General features: G+C 40.9%; 1 protein-coding gene across 5 annotated transcripts; it reads left to right on the forward strand.

Annotated features, from left to right (window-relative positions):
- Nucleotides 1–205: 205 nt before the first annotated feature.
- Nucleotides 206–23,968, forward strand: SLTM (SAFB like transcription modulator). Of its 5 annotated transcripts, none has more exons than XM_064722333.1 (21): nt 206–409; nt 1,043–1,130; nt 7,670–7,743; nt 8,035–8,220; nt 8,674–8,721; nt 9,730–9,757; nt 11,093–11,561; nt 12,122–12,171; nt 14,309–14,427; nt 16,023–16,172; nt 16,268–16,377; nt 16,465–16,625; nt 16,945–17,036; nt 17,258–17,421; nt 18,525–18,699; nt 19,287–19,411; nt 19,919–20,086; nt 20,853–21,167; nt 21,561–21,711; nt 22,849–23,006; nt 23,317–23,968. In XM_064722333.1, exons 1-21 carry the CDS (start codon nt 227–229, stop codon nt 23,423–23,425), a joined length of 3,123 nt encoding a protein of 1,040 aa, XP_064578403.1. In that variant the 5' UTR covers nt 206–226; the 3' UTR covers nt 23,426–23,968. The 5 variants fall into 5 exon arrangements, with proteins under 5 accessions (XP_064578403.1, XP_064578405.1, XP_064578406.1 ...); XM_064722335.1 differs by having other exon boundaries at nt 21,573–21,711; XM_064722336.1 differs by having other exon boundaries at nt 16,465–16,544.
- Nucleotides 23,969–25,392: the final 1,424 nt, after the last annotated feature.

Here is a 25,392-nt window from a genome sequence, read left to right on the forward strand (position 1 = left end):
GCTGCAGACCGCGCCCAGCCCCGGGGCTGTGCCCGCACACGGCGGGGCCGGGACGCAGCAGCCCCCGCTCCCCTCACGGGCAGGGCGGGCTCCGGGCGGGGCGGGCGCTCCGGGCCAGGTGCGGTGCGCCGCTCCGCGCCTGCGCAGAGGCGCGCGCCGGCCGCGCTCCATCCGGGCACCGCGCTCATTGTGCGCGCGGCCGCCGCGCTCGCCCGCCCGCTCTAAAATGGCCGCCGCCGCCTCCGCTCCCGCCGCCGCCGCTGCGGGGGCTCCCGCGGCTCCCGCGGCGCCGCCCACCGAGAGCAAGAGGATCAGCGACCTGCGCGTCATCGACCTCAAGTCGGAGCTGAAGCGACGCAACCTGGACATCACCGGCGTGAAGACGGTGCTCATCGCCCGGCTCAAGCAGGTGAGCGGCGGGCGCAGGCCCGGCCCGGCCCGCCCCGGTGGCCGCTGCTGCCGCCCGGCTCCGGGGGCGGGGCGCCGGCGGCCCTGCCGCTGGCCCGGTGCAGGGGGCGGGACCCGGCCCCGCCGCGCCGCCGGTGCCCGGGCCGGGGTCCGCCCCGCCGAGCCCCCGGCGCTGTGCGGCCGCTCCGGGCCGGGCTGGGCGCGGTGTCCCGGCCGGCGGAGCTGCCCGGGCCGGCTGTTGGAGCTCGCCCGCGGCCTGGCGGCCCGCCCAGCGTTCGGCGGCCAGCCCCGGGGCAGGCTGTGGCTGAAGGGTGGCCGTGCTCCCCGCTGCCCTGGTTTTGAGCTGCCCTCAGTGCCATTATGGATGGCGGTGTGGCCTTCTGGTGTTACGTTTCCAAAGAGAAGCGTGCGGGTCCTTGATAAGCTGTACTTCCAAAGTGGCATTTTAACAGCTGAAACTCTCTGCCTTCATCCTTACTGTTCCATTGCTCTTCTCCAGTTTTAACCCGGAGTGTTCTACTAAATATTTTTGAGATGCCGAAAGAACTGTTTGGCTTACAGACTTCTGTTGAAGTCTCACTGTCCAGCTTTCCGCAGAAAGCCATTAAAAATTGTAATTTTTTTTCTCATTTAGGCTATTGAAGAGGAAGGAGGTGATCCAGATAATATTGAAATAAGTGTTTCAGCTGACACACCCACCAAGAAGCCAACTAAAGGCAAAGGTTAGGATCTGTTGATATACTTAATATTTTTACATAGGTTTTTTTTTTTTTGCATGTATCATCTTAAAGAAGGATGATGGTTTATATTTTAGGTGTAGTTGTGACTTTACTGTTTATAGCTGCTGTCATATAAGAAGTCCTTTGCCTTGCATGTCTGTTGTCAGTAACTGTATGTAGACAGTGTATGGGGATGCTAGAGAAATCTATACTGAGAGAGATATAGAGAGATGGAAGATGACTGGGATAAGGGATGTGTGTTCTGAGGTAGTGACTGCAGTGCCCCCAGCTCCTGGAGAGCTGTGCTGTGTGAGCTGGGAGGGGTTAGGTGTGTGCTGTGCTCTGAGATCCTGAACGTGGGGTGCTCCAGGTGTGAGTCCTGGCCACAAGGGTCTGTGTGACAGCAGAGGCTCTTCAGCCATCAGCAGGTGCTCACTTGGCTGGGGATGAGGGCACAGCAATATGTGGTAGGGGGTCACTCCCTGAGAGGGCTGTGTAGTGTGGGTGTGTTAGTATGCTCTCTACTGAAGACAGGGTTTATAAACATTAATTTTCTGAATAGGTGTTGAAGCCTCACAGTGGAATGTCTAATTAGGAGATTTTAGTGTTTCTCTTATGAGACATTAATATTTAGATTTTGTGCAGATCTGTCTGGCAGTGATTTTTTCCAGATTTTTCATCTGTGTTTTCTTTTGCCTGGGAATTTAAATACTGTTTTGTGAGTTTGGAGTCGGGGGATTTTAGTTTGGATTTGTGTGTTCAGTTGTTCTGGGAGCATCTGTGATCTGTTAGTATTGGGAAAGGACCTGTCTTCTTTATGTGCAGCATTTTTCATTGAACAGACACACTAAGAATGTTCACACATGTGCTACGGGGGCCTGAACAGTCTTGTAGCACTGTCTCTTGTCATGGGCTGAGTTTTGTGGTGAAAGTGATTATTCAGTCAGTCTGGTGCTGTGAATGGTGAAATTAGTAAGAAAATCTGTCTGCTTAGAAAGTTTGAATAACTTCTTGCACTTTTCACACATTAGAGAAGTGAAAGGAAGTAAACTTTCAAATGTGGTTTCATTTTTTTTTTCTATGCCATTACTTTATTCCCTGCTTTGGAAAGGTAGCTGCTGATTAAGCTAACTACATGGAAGCTAAATAAGGAAACTCTTCCACAGCTTTTCATGCAGATCCCAATGGCTCCGTGTTCTGCTGTGACAAACACTTCTCTTATCTGCTGCTTTTTATCCTCCTAGTCTCCAAACTAATACCATGATATGCATCATGTTCTTGGACTGGTTTCTTGGGCAGTTAGGCTGTTTTGTTTCTGCAGAGGTAGTTTGCCAGCCAGGGCTGCTGCCTGGGGCAGGGCTGCAGTGGCTCTTCCTGCCACCTCTCCTGTGCCCCAGATCCTGATGCATGTGTGATCTTGGTAAACCTCAAAGGAAAACACAGTTTGTGAAGTTCTTATCAGTTCACTTTGCAAGCTCAGGAGTTTCTCCTCATTACTTTTTAGATTACAAAAGTCTTATGAAAAAATTTTGTCCCAAAAGCATGGAAGGTTCATGGTGGAACATGAAAAATTTAATTGTTTTGTTTAGGGGAAGTATTTTTTATGCTATTGGTTTATTTCTAACTGTGTGAAATAATACATTGTTTGATTTTTAACTATTCACTGTGAGGTGTTTTTCCTCTTTACTGATTTTGCTGACAGATTGATCCAGGCCTTTTTGCTAGTGCTTGTTGTCCCCCCATCCTACAGCTTCAGACTAATACTGATGGGTCTTTAATTATTTTACTGCTGGACAGCAGTAAAATTAATGACATTACTGGTTCTGTAGTATTTTTCCTTGTGCTGTTATTGCTGTACGAGGGAGAGTAGGAGTATTAGGTACTCATTTACAAGGAAAACACATCTTCAGGAAGGGCCAGGGAGTGGAAGTGATGATTAAACCTCCTCAGAGCAGCCAGAAGGGGAGGCCAGTGGGAGGGAAGGAAGGAGGTTGTCCTTCCAGAAAGTCACTGAGTGTGTCTGGTGCCTGTAGGGTTTAGATGTGAAAGTGTTCTCTAACCAGTTTTACTGGAGCTCTTGAGGTCTGTGGAAAAGGTGTGATTCTGACTCCCTAGCACTGTGTTACAACAGCCTGGTCTGGAATATTGATACAGGCCAAACTAGGGTGGGAATGGGTGTGTGTATTGGGGAGGGAATGATACATTTGTCTTTCCTTGTTTTTGTTTTTTTTAATGTTTACTAAAAGGGAGGACATTACTCAAAAGATTAAGAGTGGGACTTTATTTCATCCAGCTTAAAAAATGCTTGCTGAAGGATTCTGTAATCCAGCAGGAATCCTTGATCAGTCCTCATGCAAAGTTAGTAGAACTTTAACACCTTTTCCAGATGCTACTTTTATTAAATAATTAAGGTAAAGAACTGCAGAGCAGCTAATCAGGAGATTATACAGGTAAGATCAGTTGGTTTTGCCAATTAAAGTTTGAAAGGAACAAAAGCCAAGTGCTCCTTTTTTAAGTGCCTCAGCTGTGCCTCTCCAACCTAGCATTTAGTAGCTATGGAAGAATTTCTTTTTATAAAAAGATGACAGTTTTTGGAAAAAGCTTATCCTTTCAAGCCTGACCATTCTGCTGCCTAGTCTGGTATCTAGAGGAAGTTACCTTACTACTACTATGAAATATTTTTCAAATGTTTCTGATATGAATGCTCCTTTGAAGGATCTGCAGTCAAAAATGCTGTTGGATATTGAAATATTACAGTTGGTAATTGAAAGCTCCTTTCCTGATGAGTTCTGGAATTAGTGTGGGTGAAGAATAGATTTTAGGCTGATAATATTTAACTTTGGAGTATTAATGTGAGCAGAGATGTTTATTTGCTGCTCTGCAAGTTTCTGAGGCCAGTTATATACCTGTTAGTTTGTGTCTTAAGTCCCTCTCTAGTTTGCAACTGAATTTCCAGTTTGACAATACTGTTTCTTGCATCAAAACCTAACAGCTGACAGTGGCTGGCTTGTACTGTTGCACAAATAACTTTGACTTCTATATTAAAACTGTTTAGTTACTCAAATATAAGAACAAAACAAAGTAAACTAAGTTGTACACTTGGTTTTCGCAGACCTTTTTTCTAAAAACAATGAATGACTAAGAACTGTACTTTTTAGACACAGCAGAAGACTTAAATGTTCCTGTACCTCATGGTACCATTTCAGAATTAGAAAAGGATTGTTTACTTTTGTTAATATTGTGGAAAATGATACTTTTCAAGTTGTACTGGACCTCTTAATGCTATAGAAGGTTTATCTCCTCTTTCCCTCTTATCCCATGTTTTTGGTGAATCTTTAGCATTAGTGTGACAGAGCCCTGTTGGGAGTTTCAGCAGGAATACCAGAAGAAATACAAACACTAATTCTTCCAAAATTTTCTGATAAGTATGTGTCACTCTGCTTCTGCCTGGGATGCAAATACCTAGTTCAGGAGTTGTCCAGAATACACTCTTCTATAATTCTATAAACAGCCTGAATTTCTCACATGGAGGACCATGAATAGGTAGAATAATCTTGTGCTACTATAAGGCTTGTAAATGAAATGAAAGCTAAATCTGCATGATGTTAAACCAACAAAGATGTTCTAATTCTTCTGCTTACTTATAAGGAGAATATTTGTTCTCTGTGCAAGAGTCTGTTGCAATTTTATAATTTTATGGTGTGTAGCAATTGCTGTTGCCAGAAAAGGGATTGAGCATGGCTTGTAAAGGAGTGCCATCACTGCAAGGTGAATGAGTGTTTGTGTTGTTAAGCACCCAGATCTGTGGTGAATGCTGCATACACACTGACATTTTCAACAGCCACTGCTTGGATAAACCTGTACAGAAACTTGGGTGTTGACAGCTTGTGTGACTGGAGACCAGCTGTGCCTCTTGTCTGCAGGAGGCTCAGCTGCTCTGGCTCTGTTTATTAACTTACCCTTCAGTCAGGTCAGCACTGGTCTCCAGTAAGTTCAGAGCAGCAGTCATTTTCTGCAAGGTGTGTGTTGCAATCTGATTTTAGTTATGAGAATTTAAGAGCCAAGTTTGCCTTTAAGCAGCCCACTGTAAATGAGTGTCAGTCAGACACAACCGTCGAATTTTTTGTGGATGCTGGCTTTTTGGCAAGATACTGTACCAACATCTGAAAACTGTCTGTGTCAGAACCTTGAAATGCCACTTTTGAGTGGCATAGTGTAACTCTAACTGCAGCAAAGTAACCTGAAGCACAGAACTTGAGAGGGAGAGCAAACTTAGACCACTTTCTGGCTTGCAGCTGAAAAGTGAAGGTCATTGTTCAGGTCTGGTTCTGCCTTGGAATACCTCTGGTACTCAGAGTGAATGGGACTTGCTACAAAGACAACAGGCATAGTATAGAAGAGCTAATGAAATCATTACTTCATCTAGCAGCAAATAAAATATAAAACAGCTTCATTACTGACTGCTGTAACTTGCTCTTGATGAGGAGCAGTCAATAAATCACAGCTCTCTAGCTGCTGTTGCATAATGGTGGGGATAACTTAAGGTAGCTTTGCCATTGGTTTGGTTTTCTTTTCTGTTCCCTATGAAGTCTCACTTCTAGTCCACCAGCCATACCTCCTCAGGCAAAATGATTTAAATTATTTAAATAGCTTTCATGATAGTCTGTGCTAGAGAGTTGCCAAATGTGTTGGGCATCTGCCCTGTGTGCCTGCCTGTCTCTGTGAATGCTTAGCTGGATATGGGATGCAGGAAAAACTTGGTCTTTCGGGTTTAACAAACAAACTGAAATGTGAGAGGGTAAAACAGAAAGCAGGAGTGTGTGTAGAAATCCTTGCTGTTTCTCATTGCTTTTTGTTTATGCTGAAGATATCTGGGATCTCTAGATTCTATCACAGAATGTTAAAAAGCTAGCACAAAATTTGAGTTAGTCTTTGTTTCAGGCATCAGCTGTGGTGCACATCAGAAACTGTCCTTTCCAGTGGAAGTCCTCTTCCTGAGAAGAGCTGGCTTCCCTTAGCATACCTGTGCAGGGGGAAAATCTCACAAATCTATTGCATTACAAGTATAAAACTGGACTTTCTGTGGGTTTGGGGTTTTTTTGTTTGTTTGTTTGAAGTGAAGTAAAATCAGTGACACTGACTTTAGATTTGAAAGTTTAAATTTCATGTTTTGCAGTCACAGAAATAGCTTCTGCCCCGTGCCTTTTCCTGGAGATCAGTGTGTGCCTGTGCTGAAAACAGCAATGTGCTTTTTCTAGGAGTATGGTCAGAGTGCTGCCTTTCAGGGAAATGAGTAAAAGCAACTGGAATCCAAGCAAACCCAAAACAATAGTGTTGCTTCTTGCCCTGTAGTTCAGGACTGTCCAGTTTTGAAGTGCATTTAAGGACTGCATATGAAAGACCACAGAAATTAATGGCTGTAAAAATTGAATATTTCAGCTAACAGAGATGTCCATACTGTGTTGAACTTTGCCTTATGGTTTTCTTTTATATCCCTTTGGAATAGCTATAAAGTTGGTTTAGCCATTCATTAGAGGTTGAAGGGAGGAGGGAAGATTCTATGCCAAAAATGAAGCATTAAGTGCAAATTATGACTGCCATCTCATTTGCATTTGAATTGACACTGAGTTTCAGTAGAAGATACACTAAAGACACTTCCTAACAGAGCTGCTTTTGTACCTTGTGCTACTGAAAACTGTTGCATAGGCTAATCTTTGATAGACTGAATCAAAGAGACAGAATGTTCTTCAAAGGCTGTGTTTGTGTGGAGATGTTTCTGTCTAGTGTTCTTGGGTCTTGTTTTCCAGAGTAAGGAAATGCAGTGGGTTCCAAAGGGAGCTGTGTCTAGTCATCACCCCCACAGAGACATCTCTGATAGAGAAAAGTGTGCCTGTGCTGGAGGAGCAGAATTCCTCAATGGCACAGGCCTTAATACAGTAAAGCATATGTAGAGAGCAGAAGTGCTGCACTACTCAATTCTTCTGCCTCACTTCATCCTCTACTGAAAAAGGTGGCTTGGAGAGGCTTGTAATTGCCATGCTGTGGATGTTCAGAGATGCAGCTAAATAAAGCCCTGAGACATTCTGTTGTCCTTGGAACTCCACTGTGATTTTCAGCAGGCAGTTGGGTGGGCTGGATGACCTTTAGAGGTTTGTTCTAACCTAATTTCTCAGTGATGTTAGTTACCCTCTAAAGCAAGACCTTTCCAAAGTCATAATGTCTAGTTAACATCAGTAATTCTGGAAATGTTTAGTTTCTAGTTCAGTGTTCTCCTGAATTCCATTAGCACTCAAAGCAGAAGGATAGGTATTAAGATCACTAACGTGGATGTAACCACTTGTTTATTGAACAGCATTGATTATTCATTCTCACTCAGCTGACATTTTATCTCCTTATCTTAAAAATTACTCAGTTTTTGGAGGGCTATATTATAGGGAACAATCCAGCTAGTAGAGAATAATTAGGTAAGGCCAGACACATAATCAGTATTAAAAGTGTGCTCTGCATAGCAGGTCTAGCCTCAGCATATCCCATCATTTCAGGTAAAAAGCAGGAAGCTGATGAATTGACTGGTGATGCTTCAGTGGAAGAGGACTCCTTTGTCAAGGTAATAAAAGTATGTAAAAACTTTTCCCATTTTGTATTTAAGGTCAGTGTTTGACTTCAGTTAATGAAAAAGCTTCCATTTTCTTTGTGGTAATTTATGTGGAAGTTTGGAGCTTTGTTTTTACTGCATTCAGTGTGATGCCTTAAGGGTATGAAGCTGGGGGGGTTTTAAAACATGGTATGAATTTTATTGTGCACGTGAGACACGGATCCAGCAGTGAAACACTGATTCTAGCAGTGATTTTTTTAGAACAAAGCTAATACTTTTAGTTATATTAAGTATTTGTGTTCACACCAAAAGGAAAGTGAATTGGAGACTCAAGATGCAAGTGATCAAGATGGAAATGATGAATTGAAAGACTTCAAAGAATCTGTTGAAGATGAGAACTTGAATTCTAAAGAACTACCATCTTCAGAAAAGAAAAGATACCATGACCCAGAGCCAGTGGAGACAACAGAAGATGTGGAGAAGGATTCTGAAAGTCAGGTACTTGGCTATATTCTACATCAAATTTATCAGCAAAATGTACATTTTTCTTAGTGTTTGTTACTAGGAAGTCAGAACTAGATTTTCAGTTTGTCTTGCTTAACTGTAGAAGATGTTTTTTTTCTTTTTACTCTACTTGACTCTTTTCTTTCTATTTGCCTTGATTTGTATTTGAATAGTCCTGAAACAAATGTGGCACTGATTGTTAAAATTCTGCCAGAGTCCATCCAGAGTTAGTTCTTAAGGGATCCTTTTCCCTTGTACTGGCAGTGACTTGTGCCTTTCAGTTCAGTGTTCAGATTCTTTACATCAGGAGAACTGCTCATGGATGTTCACATTGTTGAGTGTGTATCCACTTAAATATTTACTGATCTAATGGAATCTCTTGACCCCCTCAAAGTTTGAGTGTCTTTTAAATAGTTTCCTTATCTTGTCCCTTTTCTATTTCTATAGGAAAATGAAGGTCCAGACATAGAAGATTACACTTTTCCAGCTGTCCATGTGAGTTCTGAATCTATTCTCTTAAGCTGATTTTCACGTCTGTTCAGTTGGAAAAGATCACTCTAGAATGGTTTTTCTGTTCCAGCATGCATTTTAGAGTCAGATATGTAAAACTGTAAAGGTAAACTGTATCGGAAGCTTTCAAATATTCAAATATTTAGTAATGGAGATAATTGTGATTTTCCAAGTAAGTTGACCTATTTAAAGACATAATTCATGTCTACAGTTTAGGAGTATTCAGTGCATAGACTTCAAAAAGAATGTTTCACACTCCCTTAAAAACATATCACAAGGCTATGCCAGATGCTGTTGTCGTATGTACAGCCTGTACAGGAGTTTACTTCTGTTTACTGTAGAAGTTTGCCCTTGGAGAATGTGGGAAGTGTGGAATGGGGCATGGTTGTTTAGGGATGCTTTTGGTGTTAAAACTAATATCTGATATCTCTAAGTTCAGAAATTCATTCTGAGTTCCATGGAACTGATGTCTGGAAAATGACATCTCATACAGCATCTCTTGCTCTGTAAAGCTAATGAGAAATAAGTAAATACCCATCAAAATCAGAGTTTCCTTTTTAAGTAGTTACTGGAGAGAGGCTGCCTAGTTTCTGACTTCTCTCTTGAGCTTTTAAAGCTAATGATGGACTGCTTGCATTTCTCTGAAAGCAGTAATCAGCAGCTTGGCATCCATTCTGAAGGCTTTGGTAAGACATGGGATAGTTTAGAAATGTCCCATTGAGTTGAGAGGGTAAGACAAGATCTGCATGTCCCAATCAACTGCAAACTGCAAGTGTTGCAGATAAATGCCAAGTTATTTCATAAAGAAGTTTCATAACATTTTTTAGTGATTTGACAAGGGAGGTGCACAAGTTTGGTTCCTGGATAATCTTTGGAAACAGTTTTCATTTCAGTATTTGCCTTCATACAATAGAAATGTTATGAAAAATACAAATTGTTCTGCTTGAAGTTTCAAAATAGGAGACATTTAGTGTTGACTTCCTTTTCTTGCAGGATGGGGAAGATGAAGAAAATGAGAAAGGTATGTCTAAAGTTTAATAGAGTTCAGAGGTTTTACTCTGGTAGAGCAGGCAACTTTCTCTTGTAACATTCAATCTCTACTAATACTAGGCTTATCTCCAGCACTAAGTATCAGTTGTCTCCTCATTGAGCTCAGCACCTGGAATCACTGCAGTCAGTTTATTTCACTCCTAAGAGTTATTTACTCTTAAGAGTTGATTACAGTATTATCAGTTACTGTGGTGGATGTATAATCTAGTTGCAATACTATGATTCTTAATAAAAGCCATAGTATTCAAGGACTGATTTTAATACACGGTAAGTGTTGATGCCAAAGCTCCAACTTGCACTGCAGTAACTGATGTTGAGTGAAATGCTGCACTCTCACACTGAAGTTGAGCACCCCACAAATGTATGGACCATCATATGCTTGGCTTACTGTCACTTAGAAATACCACTTGTACATAGGATGGTAAAACAGGGGTTTGCAAACCTGTGGAGTGGCACCATTTTTTATGCTGTGCTCATTAGTGAAACTCTAGAAGGAATGTAATGCATTTGGGCAAACAGACTTCCTGGACAGAAGTCATAAGGATTCTACATTTTGTGGACTCAAAAGGACATGGGACACCATCACTTGCCACAAGATGGAATGAACACATTACTGAAGCTACAGGATAAAACTACAGACTCCGTGTTTACGAGGGACCCCATGGCTGAAGTGTCTCACCTGTGCAAATCCAAGAAGATGGAGATGTCTCTGTGGGACTGAGATGGAAAATCTTTCCAGTGGATGAAGACTGAGACCATTTGTCTACGAACTCTGGATTAAGGCTCACCCATCCATGTTCTGCAGCAGCCTTGTACAACTCACTTGACTGCCAAGCAACTGCTTGGGAAGGAAAGGAGCAGCGAATGCCGGCGTGGAAGACTGGCTGGAATTCTCCAAGACTGTGATTCTTTCGGATTTGGGAAGGCCAGAAGTTCTGGAACCAGGAAGATTCAAAGACAGATTAAATCAAACTGTGAACATCCAAAGCAACTATGTTCTTCTTCTATGCTCAATCCTAAACTGGAAAATGGATACTTCTTATGAAGAACGGGTATCTCCAGGATGGAACCGTATTCTCCCTCCTAATGTTTTGGTATTTGTCTCTAGAAAATGTGTTTTGCCATGAAGAATAAGTGATCCTGGGTAAAGGATTTATATTTGTGTTAATACACCTTGTGTTTTTTTCTAACCTTCCATCAGTGCTAATAACTGGCTTTGTATTTTCTAGGTCCTATTCTAGCTTATGCATATGAAATTGTTTAAACTTCTTGTTTTGCCATATTTATTCCTGTTAAATCCTCTTAGATAAAGCAGGTTCTGGTGATGGTACACAAGAAGTATCTAAACCTCTTCCTTCAGAAGAAAGCCTAGCTGAGGCTGATCACACGGCTCATGAAGAGATGGAAGCTAACCCCTCTGTGAAAGAAGCTGAGGATGATAACATATCGGTTACAATCCAGGCCGAAGATGCCATCACTCTGGATTTTGATGGTGATGACCTCCTAGAAACAGGTAAAAATGTGAAAATTACAGATTCTGAAGCAAGTAAGCCAAAGGATGTGCAGGATACCATTTCACAGAGCCTGGAGAAGGAAAGCAAGGACTATGAGGTGACTGAGAACCATAAAGATGGTAAGAAGGAAGACTCCGTGAAGGGTGATCCCGTCAAGAAGGAAGCCAGAGAAAGTTCAAAGAAAGCAGAATCTGGAGACAAAGAAAAGGATACTTTGAAGAAAGGTCCCTCGTCTACTGGGGCCTCTGGTCAAGCAAAGAGGTTTGTTTTTCTATGTCAGTTCTTTACGATACTGAGTACCAGCATTCAATAAGATCACTCTACATTAAGGGGGTAGCAGCAAGAATCTTATAATTAGTATCCTATGCTCCTGCCTGTAGGTTTTTTGACCGCCATAAGTTACTTTTTAAAATTCAAGATCTTCGTATAGACACTATGTCCTACTGATTGCATTGTCGAATTGTCAGCATTTATTTATTTTTTTCAAATTGACGATTTTTTTAAATGTCCTTGTGATGATGGTAATGAACAGCTATCAGTTCTAAGAACACAAAATGAAGTCAAGTCCCCGTCCTGAAATCTGGAGAAGATTGCCATATATCCACTGAATAGAGTTGTCAGAAAATCTAGATCTTCAGGCATCTTGGGGAAAATCAGTGCAAGAATCCATAAGGGAATCATTTGTTCAAATATACAGTCTGGCCCTTTTTCATTTTTATTTTTTGAAATGTTAACTTGTCTGTTAGTGTTAGTAGTATAAAATGCAACACCGAGTTCTGTAGTTTCAACTTTCTTCTGATTTTTTTAATTTGCCTCTCTAGCTCTACTAAGGAATCTAAAGAAAGCAAGACAACATCAAAGGATGATAAAGGTAACTATTCCGAATTAGAGTAGTATTTCTTGAACTAAATGCTTTCCTGACTGAGAAATTGCTTCCCACATAATAAAATGGTTTATATGATTGAACTCAGCCATCTCTAGTAAATTATGCTAGAGGTACAGTAGGCATTTGCTGTATGTATGTGTCCATATATTTTGTTTCTCCTTATGCCAGGTTTGTCATAAGATCAAAAATGCTTATTCTAAAGCCTTGATGAAAATATGTTCTTCTATTGCAAAATACTTTTGGGAGCAAATTCATTTAACATTTCCCAGGTCTTTGTTTTGATGAGAAGCTATAATTTTCAGATAAGTCTGCTGTGACTTACAGCAAAACAAGCAAAAAATAATTGCAAGTACTTAAATGTAATGACAATTCATTTTTTTGTCTTGTTTGTAATTCTAACTCATTTTTAAATAAACTAAAGTTTCAGACAAGTACTATAGCTGAGATGCCAGCTTGCAAAATTGCACTTGTGGCTGTTTAATGTATTAAATTTGAACTTTGGAGCCTTGGAGTTTCCACCTGTTTCCATAAAACCTTGTGTTGTGATTACAAATTTGAAGACTGGAGCTCAAGAGCACATTAATGTCACCAGTTATTCTGGTGCTTCATGGTTGAAGAGATGCATTTGTGTGAGCTCATGCGTCTCCTTATTTTACCTACTCCCTTTCTGCCAAAAACCTTTGTCAGAATCTCTGGCATAACACTAAGGAACGAATGAAACTTTACCTGATAAATGGATTTGAGAGGAAATTTTTTGTGGCAGACATAATTGGGTCTTCTGTAGATGCTTACAATGAAACTGAAAGCAGATTTGCTGTGTCCTCATTTATGTAGCATATGTGATAACTGATAGTAACTGTGGTAAGGCTTTCTTAATATACACAGCCAAAGCCAGGACAGTGGCTGATAAATGGTGTTTATTGGTGGTCTGAGTGTATCACAGAACCACAGAGTATTATGGGTTGGAAGGGACCTTAAAGATCATCTCATTCCAATGCCCTTCTGTGGGCAGGGACACCTTCCACTATCCCAGGTTGCTCCAAGCCCTGTCCAGCCTGGCCTTGGACACGTCCAGGGATGGGGCAGCCACAGCTGCTCTGGGCAGCCCATGCCACGGCCCACAGGGAAGAATTTCTTCCTTATATATCTAAACTAATATCAAGATAACCTCACTATGATCATAACTGGGATGTTGCCTTTTGCTCATAGTTAATCTTGATGCATTGAACAAACAAAACTCTCTTCTCAAGATGGTTAAATTACCTTTTAAAACTCTGCATATCACCAGATTTTCCAGCTGTCAAGATGGAGACTAGTTCTGGTCTTGCCTGTAGGACTGGCTGCATTTTAACATATCCCAGAGTAGTTCATTTATTTAGCAGCAAACAACAAGCTGAGCTACATAACTGAGGACTGAAAGATACTGGGAATGAGATGACATGAATCTCTTTTGAGTTCTTATTGCTATGTTGTTGCAAAAATACCTAATATATGAGGTGAGGGGAGTATTTAAGGCACAAAGTGTTTTTCCAGCTTTTATTTAGTATTTTCTTTAGTATGTGGGAAATAATTTTGGTGGGTTGTATCTAGTTCTACATCCAGTAGTATTTTTAAAAAACTGCTCTGGATGAAGCCAATACTCTGAAGTTGTGGAAATTGATCACATGATTCTGGAGGCTGGGATTATCCAAGTCTCCTGTATTTGCCTTTCTGCTGTCTCTGGTAACTTGAGCAGTGTACGGACATCATGATGGAGAACAAATACCGTGTGCAAAAAAACCCCTTTTTATGGATGGTAGCTAATGATAAGAGCCAGATATTGAAGCTAAATGTACATACCCAGATGAGGAGTAAAGCATGCCTTTAACAAAGATTTGTATTATTTTTCTGTCTATCCTTTGAATACAAGCTAACCAAACTGTTGGTCTCAATGCCTGGTTAAATGAATGAAATCTTATAGCATATATTTTTTTTTCTATAGAAATCTTTTCAAGAAAGGTAACCAGATAAACAATTACTTAGAGGTAACAGGCTAAGTTTCTCTTTTCAGCGACACTTTAGTAAAATATTGATGGTACCTTTGTCTCCTTAATGTTTTGGCTGTTTGTAAAACTTGTTGCAGGAAGCGCGAGCAGTGTTAGTGGTAGCAGTGGAAGTTCAACTAGGAACCTCTGGGTTAGCGGACTGTCTTCCAACACAAAAGCTGCTGACTTGAAAAATCTCTTTGGCAAATATGGAAAGGTATTTTATGGGCTGTGATACCATGTGTGTGGCGTGTGTCTATTCCTCCTCCTCTACTCAGTTACAGAAATTAATACTTGATTTAAATAAGGGTTTGAGAGGAAGTGTCTGACCAGTGCAATGTAAAACCCCATATTGCAGCAGTAGGAGTGTATGCTTACAGGAAGAGCCATCTATTCATTTTATAAGAAATTTTTCTTCCTGTGGAGGTAAGATAAGTACAAAAGAAATTTCACAAATACTTGAAAGTTCTGGTCAGAACTGGCTTTTAAAATAATGATGGCTATGTTCCTTTGTAGCAACTGTATTTAACCATGAGGGCAAGATAGCGTTCTAACTGATAAAATTGTAATACAAACAGTGTTTCTAGAACATCCTGCTTTGGGAGGTTGTTTCTAAAATGTGTTCTGAAGGCTTATGAATGGGAAGAATTGGTAAAAAGATGTCACATTCAATGTATGATGCTTTAGGAACTCTTTCAATGACTTGATTTTTTTTTTACAGTCTACCTAAATTAAGTCTCTTTTCCCAATTTTGGTTAATTGAAACATACAAATTCCATAGAACAATGTGGAAATCTTGAAAGCTAAGCAGTCTTCTAAACCCAGTGTTCTCATTTTCCCAAAGGAGTTGCTGATAACTCTGAATTTGTAGTGTTAGTGTAAGCCTGTGCAGGTATGGCACTATTGTATCTTGGGAACTAGTTAGAACCTGAGCACTGTGACTGTCAAATATGTGTATTGATTTTGGCATATCTGATGTTGCCAGTGAATTTAGTAGGTGTAATTATTTAATGCATTCACAAGTGTGGACACCTGAGAGTATATTTTGTTGAAACTTCCATTTACTTGGCTGTTTTCACTGTAAAGCTGGTTGGTACTTACATTTGTGTAGCTTCCCAGTTTTAAAATTGATTGAGAAATATTTCATGACTGTACCATGACAGTCTAGATAGCTAAAAAGATAAAATTGATGGCAGCTAGAAAGATAAAATTGTTGCCTTTAAAGCATGACTATGGCAAAAAGACTGGCTCCAGTGGCCATAGAAATTCTAGCAAGGAGGAGCACAAAGGTTAATACCTTCTCAAGAAGCAGATGTCAGAGCTGACTGCTAAAATGGCTTAACTGGCACACTTGCTGGATGACTTTGAAGAGTTGGCTCCCTTATTGAGTCACTACATAGTGCTGCTTATACCTTCCTGCCATTAATTGGCAGCTGCTGACTTTTTTTGTGGGGGTTCATCTGTCAGAAATGAACCATCAAATTCAGGTCAGTGCTTTTTCTGTGAATGAATTTTGCCAATAACCGAAGAGTAGCATTTAGATAATGGGCATGAGGAGGTGACTGGTCAAAACAGGATGCAAGCATTAATAGTCCTTAATGTGCAAGTTGGGATGAAGTTCTCAAAGCTTTTGAGAATTTGGGAGTGTCAGTCAATCTTTGTAGCGGGGTGGGAGTTATGTTGCTGGTGAATTGAGGGGGTTGGGTTGAATTTGTTTTGTTTTCTTATATACTAGGGTAAAAATCTTATTGCAATACCATACCTTCCTTAGAAATGTCTCTCTCAGAACCTGAATTCTTCCTGTTTGCATAGGTACTTGGTGCAAAGGTGGTCACAAATGCACGAAGCCCGGGGGCAAAATGCTACGGCATAGTAACAATGTCCTCTAGCACAGAAGTGGCCCGGTGTATCGCACACCTGCACCGCACAGAGCTGCACGGACAGCAGATCTCTGTGGAGAAAGTAGGTTTCATTCCATGAAGACTTTACCCAAAATAGACCATCTTTGACAAGAATCTGTATTAACCTATTTGCTTTTGAAAAAAAAAAAAAATTAGGTGAAAGGTGATCCCTCCAAAAAAGAGTTGAAGAAGGAAAGTGATGAGAAATCTAGTTCGAGTAGGAGCGTAGGAGATAAGAAGACTGCATCAAGTGACAAAGCCAGCAAGTAAGGAATTTCACATCTTCTGAAATTGTGAAAATCCTCTAAGCTGAATTTCCCTCATTAGATTTTTGTGTTCTTTTTCCTAATAAGAACTCCGTCAACCAAAAAAGAAGAAAAGAAATCAGAGAAATCTGAAAAAAAAGAAAGTAAAGAAACCAAGAAAACAGAAGGTAAAGATGAGAAGAGTGATAATGGAACAAGTGGCCCTAGTCAAGAATCCACTAAAAAAACTGAAGAAAAGAAAAGAATAAGTATGCCATATAGCCTTATTTCCTCCTGTTGAATCTGTGTGTCTAACTTGTCTCGGGGGCATGTTCTTGCTCTTACTGGAAACCAGACAGTTAAACAACTGTTCTTTTTTAGACTCCAGTAACACATTTATTACTTCCATACTTTATACTAATATTTAGTTACAGGCATGTGCTGGTATGCTTCTCCTACCAGTACCAGTTCACTTCAGAGATTTAGAAATTTCACTAAGAAGAATTTTTAATAAGCAAATAGAGATAGCTGTGTGTATGTTTTTAAACCTTCTTTTATTTTTTTTTTTTTGTTTCCCCCCTTCACTAGGTGGTAAAAGCCCAGGTCAAGTTGTAGTTTTAGACCAAACAAAAGGAGACCAAGGCCACACTAGGACAGTTAGAAGGGGAAGGTTTGATAAAGTAAGTATCTATAGATTTGATGCAATCCTTACCTGATTTGATCCTACCTTGCAGTTGATATTTGCACTGAAGTCAATAAGTTATCACTAACTGTTAAGCTTAGATAGAAGCTTTGTATGCTTTGGGATTGCTAAGTCATTAATCATACTTGAACATAGCATCCAGAAATCTCCCTAAATGAATGAGACTTCTGAAATAACCATTGTAATCTCTATCTATAGCCACAGATATTGAGGAACAAAGAGCGTATTATTCAAGAGAAAGTGAAATTCAGGGAATACAGGGGTAGAAAGGATATCTTGCCTTTTGAAAAGATGAAGGAACAGAGATTGCGAGAACACATGGTTCGGTTGGAAAGGATACGACGAGCTGTTGAACTGCGAAGGTAGTAACCCAACTTTTTGCTAAAGGCTATTGTATACATTAATTGATCAGATTCTATATTTAGAAATCTAATCAGAATGCATTCTGTCAAGCCTTCTAACCAGATGTTAAAGTCTGGGACTCTATCTAACATAGATACTTAGGATACCTAACAGTATCTTTATGGGAATTAACAAACTCCAAAATTTTTGTGTAATCTTTTAATAGCTATGTATGTACACACACAGCTTAGAGTTTGTTACAGTGGGGGGTCTATCTCATAAATATTACTGCATGCCAGTTTTCTTTTTGGAAAGGTGAGAAGTAGACTAGGAGACAGGGCTAAAAGTAGTGTTTGGTATTTGCTTGTTTGTTTTCACACTGAGAATGTTGTATGTCTAAATGACAAATCAAGCCTAATACAATCTTGACCCTTTAAATAGAAAGACCAAATGGCTTCACTGTTCTGTTCTTCTGTTTTCATCTGGCCAAAAGCTTGCAAAGAGCAGTTAAATGAGCTGTGTTGTTAGCTGGGTTTACCAAAACAATGGGAAACAATTCCTAAACAAAGGACTTCCCAGCAAGCATAAAGCTTAAAGGAGAAAATGCCTTTTGTGCTTCCTCTAGGCTGTATTATGGGAGGTGAAAAGGAGAAAGCAAAATGAAGCTGTTCATGAGTCTACTAACAAGTGCAACTCAGAGTAGTCATGATTGGCTGTCTGTCTTAATTTTTTGAACAGAAAACCCTAAGTAAATGTTTTGTTAGTTTGAAGAAGATAAGAGCTAAAATAGCATTTATTTTTTAGATCAAATCATATTCTTGGCTACTGAATACTGTTGTTGCTGTGTGCCACATGACAAATGAGAAATCCAGATTAAGAATAAAATACATCAAGAAATGATTCTTGAAATAACTTTACCTATCAGTTGTCTGCTAATGGTTCTGTAGATAAGCTAAAACCACTTTGGCTACTTGGGGCTAAGAGGAGTAGACTTGTGGTGCAAGGATTTCTGTGAAGAGCTTACTCTGAATTAACTCTTGAATGACTATGTCTAAGGTGATGTTAGTTTTGGATGACAAAATTTTTCAGATGAATTTCTGCTCCCTCTTTTTTTTTTCTTCAGGCGAAGAGAAATTGCGGAGCGGGAGCGGCGCGAGCGAGAGCGGATCCGGATAATGCACGAGCGAGAAGAGTGCCTGCAGAGGGAAAGGGAGAGACTGGAAATTGAGAGGCAGAAGCTGGAGAGGGAGAGGATGGAACGGGAGCGATTGGAGAGAGAGCGTGTTCGGATTGAACAGGTGGGCAGAGCTGTGCTCTGGACTGTGCACGAGCTGTTTGGAGCATGGCCCAGTTTTCCCTTGCAGGGAATTTTGATCTTCACTCTTCTACCCAGTCCTTTTTGTTTCCTAAAACCCAGCCAAACATTACATAATTAGCATTGTAGAACAATGGGAATCTTCATCTTGTTTCCTTGGGATTAATTTGATGTAAAATGCTCGCTACTGTAGCAGCTGTACAAGTCAGTCTCTAAACATGAAGTACAATAGATCACTTTGTCTATACCACTCTTCCGTAATTTGAGCAGGTTTTTCCTATAGAATAACCCTGCAAACTTCAAGAAGTGTTTCTGGGCAATAAATACAGTAGTAATACAAGAAATTACCTGGAGACATTTCTGTGGAACAGCCAATAGCATCTTCAGATCTGTTGTCTACTTTTTTAGAGAAATTTTCCCTGTGCTCTTTAATCTTAGATGCTACTCAAGGATGAATTTTGTCAGATAACTTTTAGCAGAAAACTGACAAGGGCTATGTTTGGATCCTTGCTAACTGTTCTCTGGGTATCTCTAGTAAAGACCTGCTCTGTTTTTGTTCCTTTGTGGCAGGAGCGTCGGAAAGAAGCGGAGCGAATCGCGCGGGAGAGGGAGGAGCTGCGGCGGCAGCAGCAGCAGCTCCGCTATGAGCAGGAGAAGAGGAATTCTTTGAAACGGCCACGGGATGTAGATCACAGGTAATTCGCAAACTGGTCATTTGCAGTGCATAATAAAAAGAGCTACAGACCCTGTATCAGATTTGAAAATGCATTTGGACCTGAAGCAGGTAGTCTTCACAGAAGAACTGGATTTCTGGTATTGGTTTGGTTTGGCATTAGTTTATGACAAACATGAAATACTCCTTATCTGTGGGAGGGAGCTTTGAAATTAGAGAAGCATCCCATGAATTATTATGTGGGCAAAAAGCCACAATCTAGAGCATTTGCTGAGAAAAGCTGTTTTGCCTTAATGGTTGAAGCTTGTACTTTAAGAATTCATATTTCTGCTAAAGGGATGGTTAGTTTTGGGTGTTTTCTTAAATGATTTTGTCTACTACTCTTTAAAGAGTCTACCTTTGTCAGTGGCTTTCCAAAGGTCAAATGAGCATCTCCTAAAATAGACAACTGACTCTCAACAATTTTCTGCATATTAGGCCTTGATTTGGCTACCCGTGACTGATGAGGGTTCCTTTGTTTTGGCTAAAGGAGAGATGATCCTTACTGGAACGAGAGTAAGAAGATGGCTCTTGATACAGATGCACGTTTTGGCCATGGCTCAGATTACAGCCGCCAGCAGAACAGGTTCAATGACTTTGATCACAGAGAACGAGGCCGATATCCAGAAGGTTCTGTTCCATCATCTTCTTTTGATAGGTAAGTTTAGATAACGGAGCAGGTACTTGTGTGCCAGCATCTCTGTGGATTTCACTCCTGACTGTTCAAAACTGAACGTGGTGCTAAAGGCTTCACACAGTTCTGATATAATAGAATTGCAGCACTGTCCTGACATTTCTTGTGTCTTCAGGACTGGCTACTTTTATCATGGAATCTAATCTGCTTTTCTCTGAGCACTTTAAATTAGCTACCTGGTGGCCTTTTTTTGTGAGACATTTCAAAAGGATTTTTGCAATTATTCCTTCCTCTTTCACATTTAGTCACAAGTTCCTGTGGATTACCTGTGTAATTTACTGTGCAATAAATGCTGGTTCCAGATGGAATGTCATGGTTCCAGTAACCACTAGTAAAGCTAAGACCACATAATTGTACCTTCTGGAATTCTGCTTTTAGGTTGCAGTGAACTAGAATTGTAAATACAATTCTGACTTGGGAAATCTGGCACTCCCCATTTCACAGTGGGCAAAACGGCAGCCCTGTGGTTGCTTAAATTACACTGATCAAAATGGAAACAAATAAATGCATAAAGAAATGTTTAACTGGCTGTTAGAACTCAAGCTCAAAATTACAATTACAGAAATAAATACAGTTTGGGGTGGGAAGGATTTCTGTTCCACATATGTAGTAACAAAGAACTAATACAAAGATAAGTGATATTTTATATCCTCATGCATGTGCTTACATGTGCAGAGAAAGGTGAAAATGGGAAACAAGCAAATGACTCTTTCCTACTTTAACAACTTAGGCGAGATCGTTTTGTAAATCAAGGTGAGGCAAAAAAGACTCGCCCAACAGCACGAAGGGAAGAGCCAGGCTTTGAGAGATACCCCAAGACCTTCAGTGAGTCCAGAAGAAATGAACCACCACAGGCAAGAAGCGAACTGCGGGACACGGACAGGCGCGAGGTGCGGGGAGACAGGGATGAGAGGAGGACGGTGATCATTCACGACAGACCAGACATCCCCCACGGCCGACACCCCAGAGAAACCGCCTCCAACCCACCCCGGCAAACCAACTGGAAGGGCGAGGGAGGCATCAGCACAGACAAACGGGATGGCAGGTAAATGTGCTGAGTAACCAGGGAAAGTAGTGGCTCTTGTAGAATTCATCCATAATTCCTCAAGAATTAGTGTGTAAAGAGAGAATAGACCCTCTCCTCCTAAAGAAAAGCATTGTAGGGTATCAAGTGCTAAATCTCGTCTAGGAACTGGTTGCTGATTTCCAGCAGTCTGTTTTAATCATGAGTAGCAACACAGAGTTAAGGAGGCTCTTGTGTAGAATGCAGATGTAAACGAGTAGTACGTGAGCCTGAATTATTTAAAAAGCCACACAGATTTAAAGGAATGTTTCTAAGTCACTGCAGGTTGCTAGGAACCACAGGAATCTCTGCTGTCTATATGTGCTGTGATTTGGTACCAGTTCAACTATACTGAAACCCAAATTTTGATGAAAGCAATTTTTACAGAGGCGAGCGGCCGGAGCGGTCGGGAAGGGAAGTGTCCGGCCACGTGAGGGGAGCCCCGCCCGGCAGCCGCAGCAGCGCCTCCGGCTACGGGGGCAGGGAAGGAGAACGGGGCGTGATGGGAGACAGAGGTGGAGGACAAGTGAGTCACCTTCTTGTGTTTGTGTCTGTGAAGGAGAGGCTGGAAAATGCAGGCTCATGCTGGAAAAATGACCACATAACATCATCAGAATCATTCACAAGCATTCTGCCTATTTTCAATTTAGTTTTCTTTTTGTTAAAGGCTCTTTTTTAATAATGCAAAAATTACCCTATTCTTCTTGTCTGGCATCTTTATGTTGCTGTAAAGATAACTTTGTGATAACCTACATATTGTTCATTATTCTTTTGAACAATACCTGAGAGAGTAGGTGATTAAGCTTTTGAGAATTTGTTGTCACCTTTTCAGGGTTTTAACCATACAGTCACTGCCTGCTATTTTCAGTGCAGTTTGTAATTGTAATTTGTAATGTGATACTAAGTGAAAATCCTTCTGCAAGACTTGTTTTTAAAGACTACAGATTAATTTACTCCTGCTGGTAACTCCTGAAGTATTTAAAAAGCATTAATGTGTGACGGTGTTCGCAGGGGTCTTAGGATGAGGGAAGAGATGAGGATCTGACTCTGTTTCAGAAGGCTTGATTTATTATTTTATGATATATATTAAAACTGTAATAAAAGAATAGAAGAAAGGATTTAATCAGAAGGCTAGCTAAGAATAGAAAAAGAAGGAATGAATAACAAAGGCTTGTGTCTGAGACAGAGTCTGAGCCAGCTGGGCTGTGATTGGCCATTGATTAGAAACAACCACCATGAGACCAATCCCAGATCCACCTGTTGCATTCCACAGCAGCAGATAATCATTGTTTACATTTTGTTCCAGAGGCCTCTCTGCTTCTCAGGAGAGAAAATCCTAAGGAAAGGATTTTTCATAAAATGTGTCTGTGACATTAATGTTCTCCTTCCTGGGTTTTATGCCAGTGATAATGAGTTCAGGGCAGAATTGGAAGTATGCGTTTGTGGAACCTCACTCACTGCATACCCACACAATTGTCATTAAGTTTGTTACCTAGAAGTCACAGGAATATTGTAAACATGTGTGAGCAGCCTGTGGACTGAAATCTTGAAAGACTTGCGTTTATTCTATCAGCTGTAAACGTGTCTTTGTTGACAGGCCTGTTCCTTGTAGGAGAAACAGCTCTTTCTTTGTGAGAATGACGTTGTGTCCCTTCCTCCCCAGCACTACAACGAGGACAGACACGTCGTAGAACGCCACAGTCGTGAAGCTGGACCAAGGAAAGAGTGGCATGGACCTAGTTCTCAAGGAAGTGGCTACCATGACACAAGGAGAATGGGAGATGGCCGTGGAGGAGGGGGCATGATGGCCCCACACACAAGGTACAGAAAGCACTCCTTCCTCTCCATCCCCTACTGAGCCCCTGCAGGCTGTGCTGTCCTTAGGAGGTGCAGCAGTGTGGGGAGCAGCAGGGTCACAGCCCCAGCCCCACCTGCCCAGCCAGCACAGGGCTCCCCAGGGGTGCAGCACAGCACGCAGGGACTTCTTGCCAAGTCTCTTCTCCTGCATGTTTTCAAGTCTCTTTTGAGACTTACAGTTTAACAGTTGATAGGAGATATAAGAATGTTATTACCTGTGCACCAGGAGTTTAGGTACGTATCATAACACTTTTTTTAAAACTTCTGTTTCCAGTAACTCTTCACCCATTAATAGAGTTGTACAGATCACAGGCAATTCCATGCAGAGGGGAAGTGGCTCAGGATTTAAGCCATTTAAAGGTGGACCTCCACGAAGATTCTAAGATCTACAGCTGTTTGGTTTCAAGATAACTTATTGAAATTTCTTGTAAACTTTCTCTGATTAAGAACAGGAAATCTTGTCTGGAAATCCTGGTTAAATTTTTTTAATTTAACATGATTATTTTCCTCTCAATTTTGGAGGCATTTTCATAGTTACATTGTAATTTTGGATAGTTTTTGTGTATCTTTGATAAGCATTTTCCCTGAGGCACTAGAGCTGTGTAAAAAGAAATTGGAACCAAAATATTTGTTAATTCTGTACAAAAGGATAGTTTGCAGCTGTGTGCTAGTAGTTTGATTTGCCAACATTAGCTCTGTGGTGTCATGCTTTAAGGTTAGCTACTTCTCACAACATCCACAATAACCTCCATTTTGAAGGTTGTCCGGACTATTATCTCTGCTTTCTAATTTGTAGAGAAATAAGATTTGTTCTTTCATTACTGGGTATTATGTAACCTATTTTTGCAGAAGGTACTGTTACATTGAGTGCATTTATGTGTATTCTTGCAAATGTATTCTTTTGAAATAAACCTTCATATTCTGTATAGCTTCTAGTAAGTCTTTAAAGCAGTCTGTGGGGAAGGCAGGCAGAATTAAACAGACATGTTGGTATAGCAAATCAAAGCATGGGTGCATTAGGTTCTAACTAAGACTTGTCTCCTTCACTGTTACTGAATTGACAGTAACAGTGTCAACAGAAGCACATTTGCTCACAGAAGAAAGATTAGAACCAAAAAATAGCAAAATACTCAAGCAAGGCCCAAAGAAATAATTTTAGTCTTGTGGAAGTTTGAAGCAGCTGGGATTTGACATCAGAAACCACAAACTCCTTGCAGGGCTTGGGGACTCCTGCAGCTGCTCCTGATGCAGCCCTGAGCAGAAGGCTGCATCTTGTTAAACCTTTTGGATGGGTCAGCATGGAAGGGCCTGTGTTAAACCAGGCCCAAAGAGAAATGCCAGGCAGCCAGGCCAGGACTCATCCAGCACCCAGCCAGGGTCAGGGTACAGCCACACCTCTGCTGTTCAGCAAGGGAGAACAGCGATGAATCCCACTTGGAAAAGCTGGGTGCTGGATGGTTGCCCAAGTAACAGGGCACTCCCAGCAGAACAGAAGAGCTTAGGAAATAGTCCTTGAGTAAGAGCTGGAAGGGTTCTGATCCAGACTGCCGGTGAAAGAAGGATTTCAGTTACATTTTTAAGGCATGAGACAGTGAGAAGATGCTGATTTCTGCTTGCTGTGTGGAAGAACTGCTGAACACCTGCAGTGTTCCAGGGGAATCAAGAGCAGAGCAGAGAATGAGTTAAACCAAACTGGTTTTGAGTAAGCAGTCTTTCAGGAAAGATGGAGAAGAGAGAAACTGAGAAACCTGCTGTGCAACAGCATTGTCTCTAATTAGTCCTATATGCATATTCACATCTGATAAATAGTAAAGTTTAAACAAAACAAATGCAGTCTCAGCCAGTGTGTCACTTACCTTGATATAGTAATACATCTTATTCAAGTCTTAAAACTCTAGGAAGTTCAATTTACTGAATTTTGCTGCAGGAGTTTCCAAGAGAAGTACAAATTCCCAGTGCATTTTCCAAAGTATTTGTGCATTTGGCTGCAGTCTGTGCTCTATCAGGTGTGACAACACACAAAAAACAAATACCTGCTCCCAGATGAATTTATAGTGGCTAAGGGATTGAATGGGCAATTTCAAAGTTTATAACCTTAAAAGACAAAGCTATAGAGAGGTACAAAAGTAAAACTTGAGATGTGCTTGGTTCCCTGTATAAGTCTAGATATGCATTCCAACAGTTACTTAAGTAAATTAAAAATGTGGTTGTGCAGGTGTAATCATTTCACCTAAAATACTAAAACTCAGACAATGGGGAAAAAAACTGATTGAAAACAAATTGCTGAAACCTTTGAATTTCTCAAAAGCTGAAGAGCACCAGAAGTCTATCCTTTTTTTCCAGAGTGAGT

The sequence above is a fragment of the Zonotrichia leucophrys genome, chromosome 10 (assembly GCF_028769735.1).
Source record: "Zonotrichia leucophrys gambelii isolate GWCS_2022_RI chromosome 10, RI_Zleu_2.0, whole genome shotgun sequence".
NCBI classification, from domain to species: domain Eukaryota; kingdom Metazoa; phylum Chordata; class Aves; order Passeriformes; family Passerellidae; genus Zonotrichia; species Zonotrichia leucophrys.

Coding starts and splice junctions, on each gene's coding strand:
- SLTM (XM_064722333.1), top strand. CDS start 227: ATGGCCGCCGCCGCCTCCGCTCCCGCCGCCGCCGCTGCGGGGGCTCCC. Junction 16,378..16,464: donor TCAAGTGACAAAGCCAGCAA/GTAAGGAATTTC, acceptor TTTCCTAATAAG/AACTCCGTCAACCAAAAAAG. Junction 21,712..22,848: donor GAGACAGAGGTGGAGGACAA/GTGAGTCACCTT, acceptor CTTCCTCCCCAG/CACTACAACGAGGACAGACA.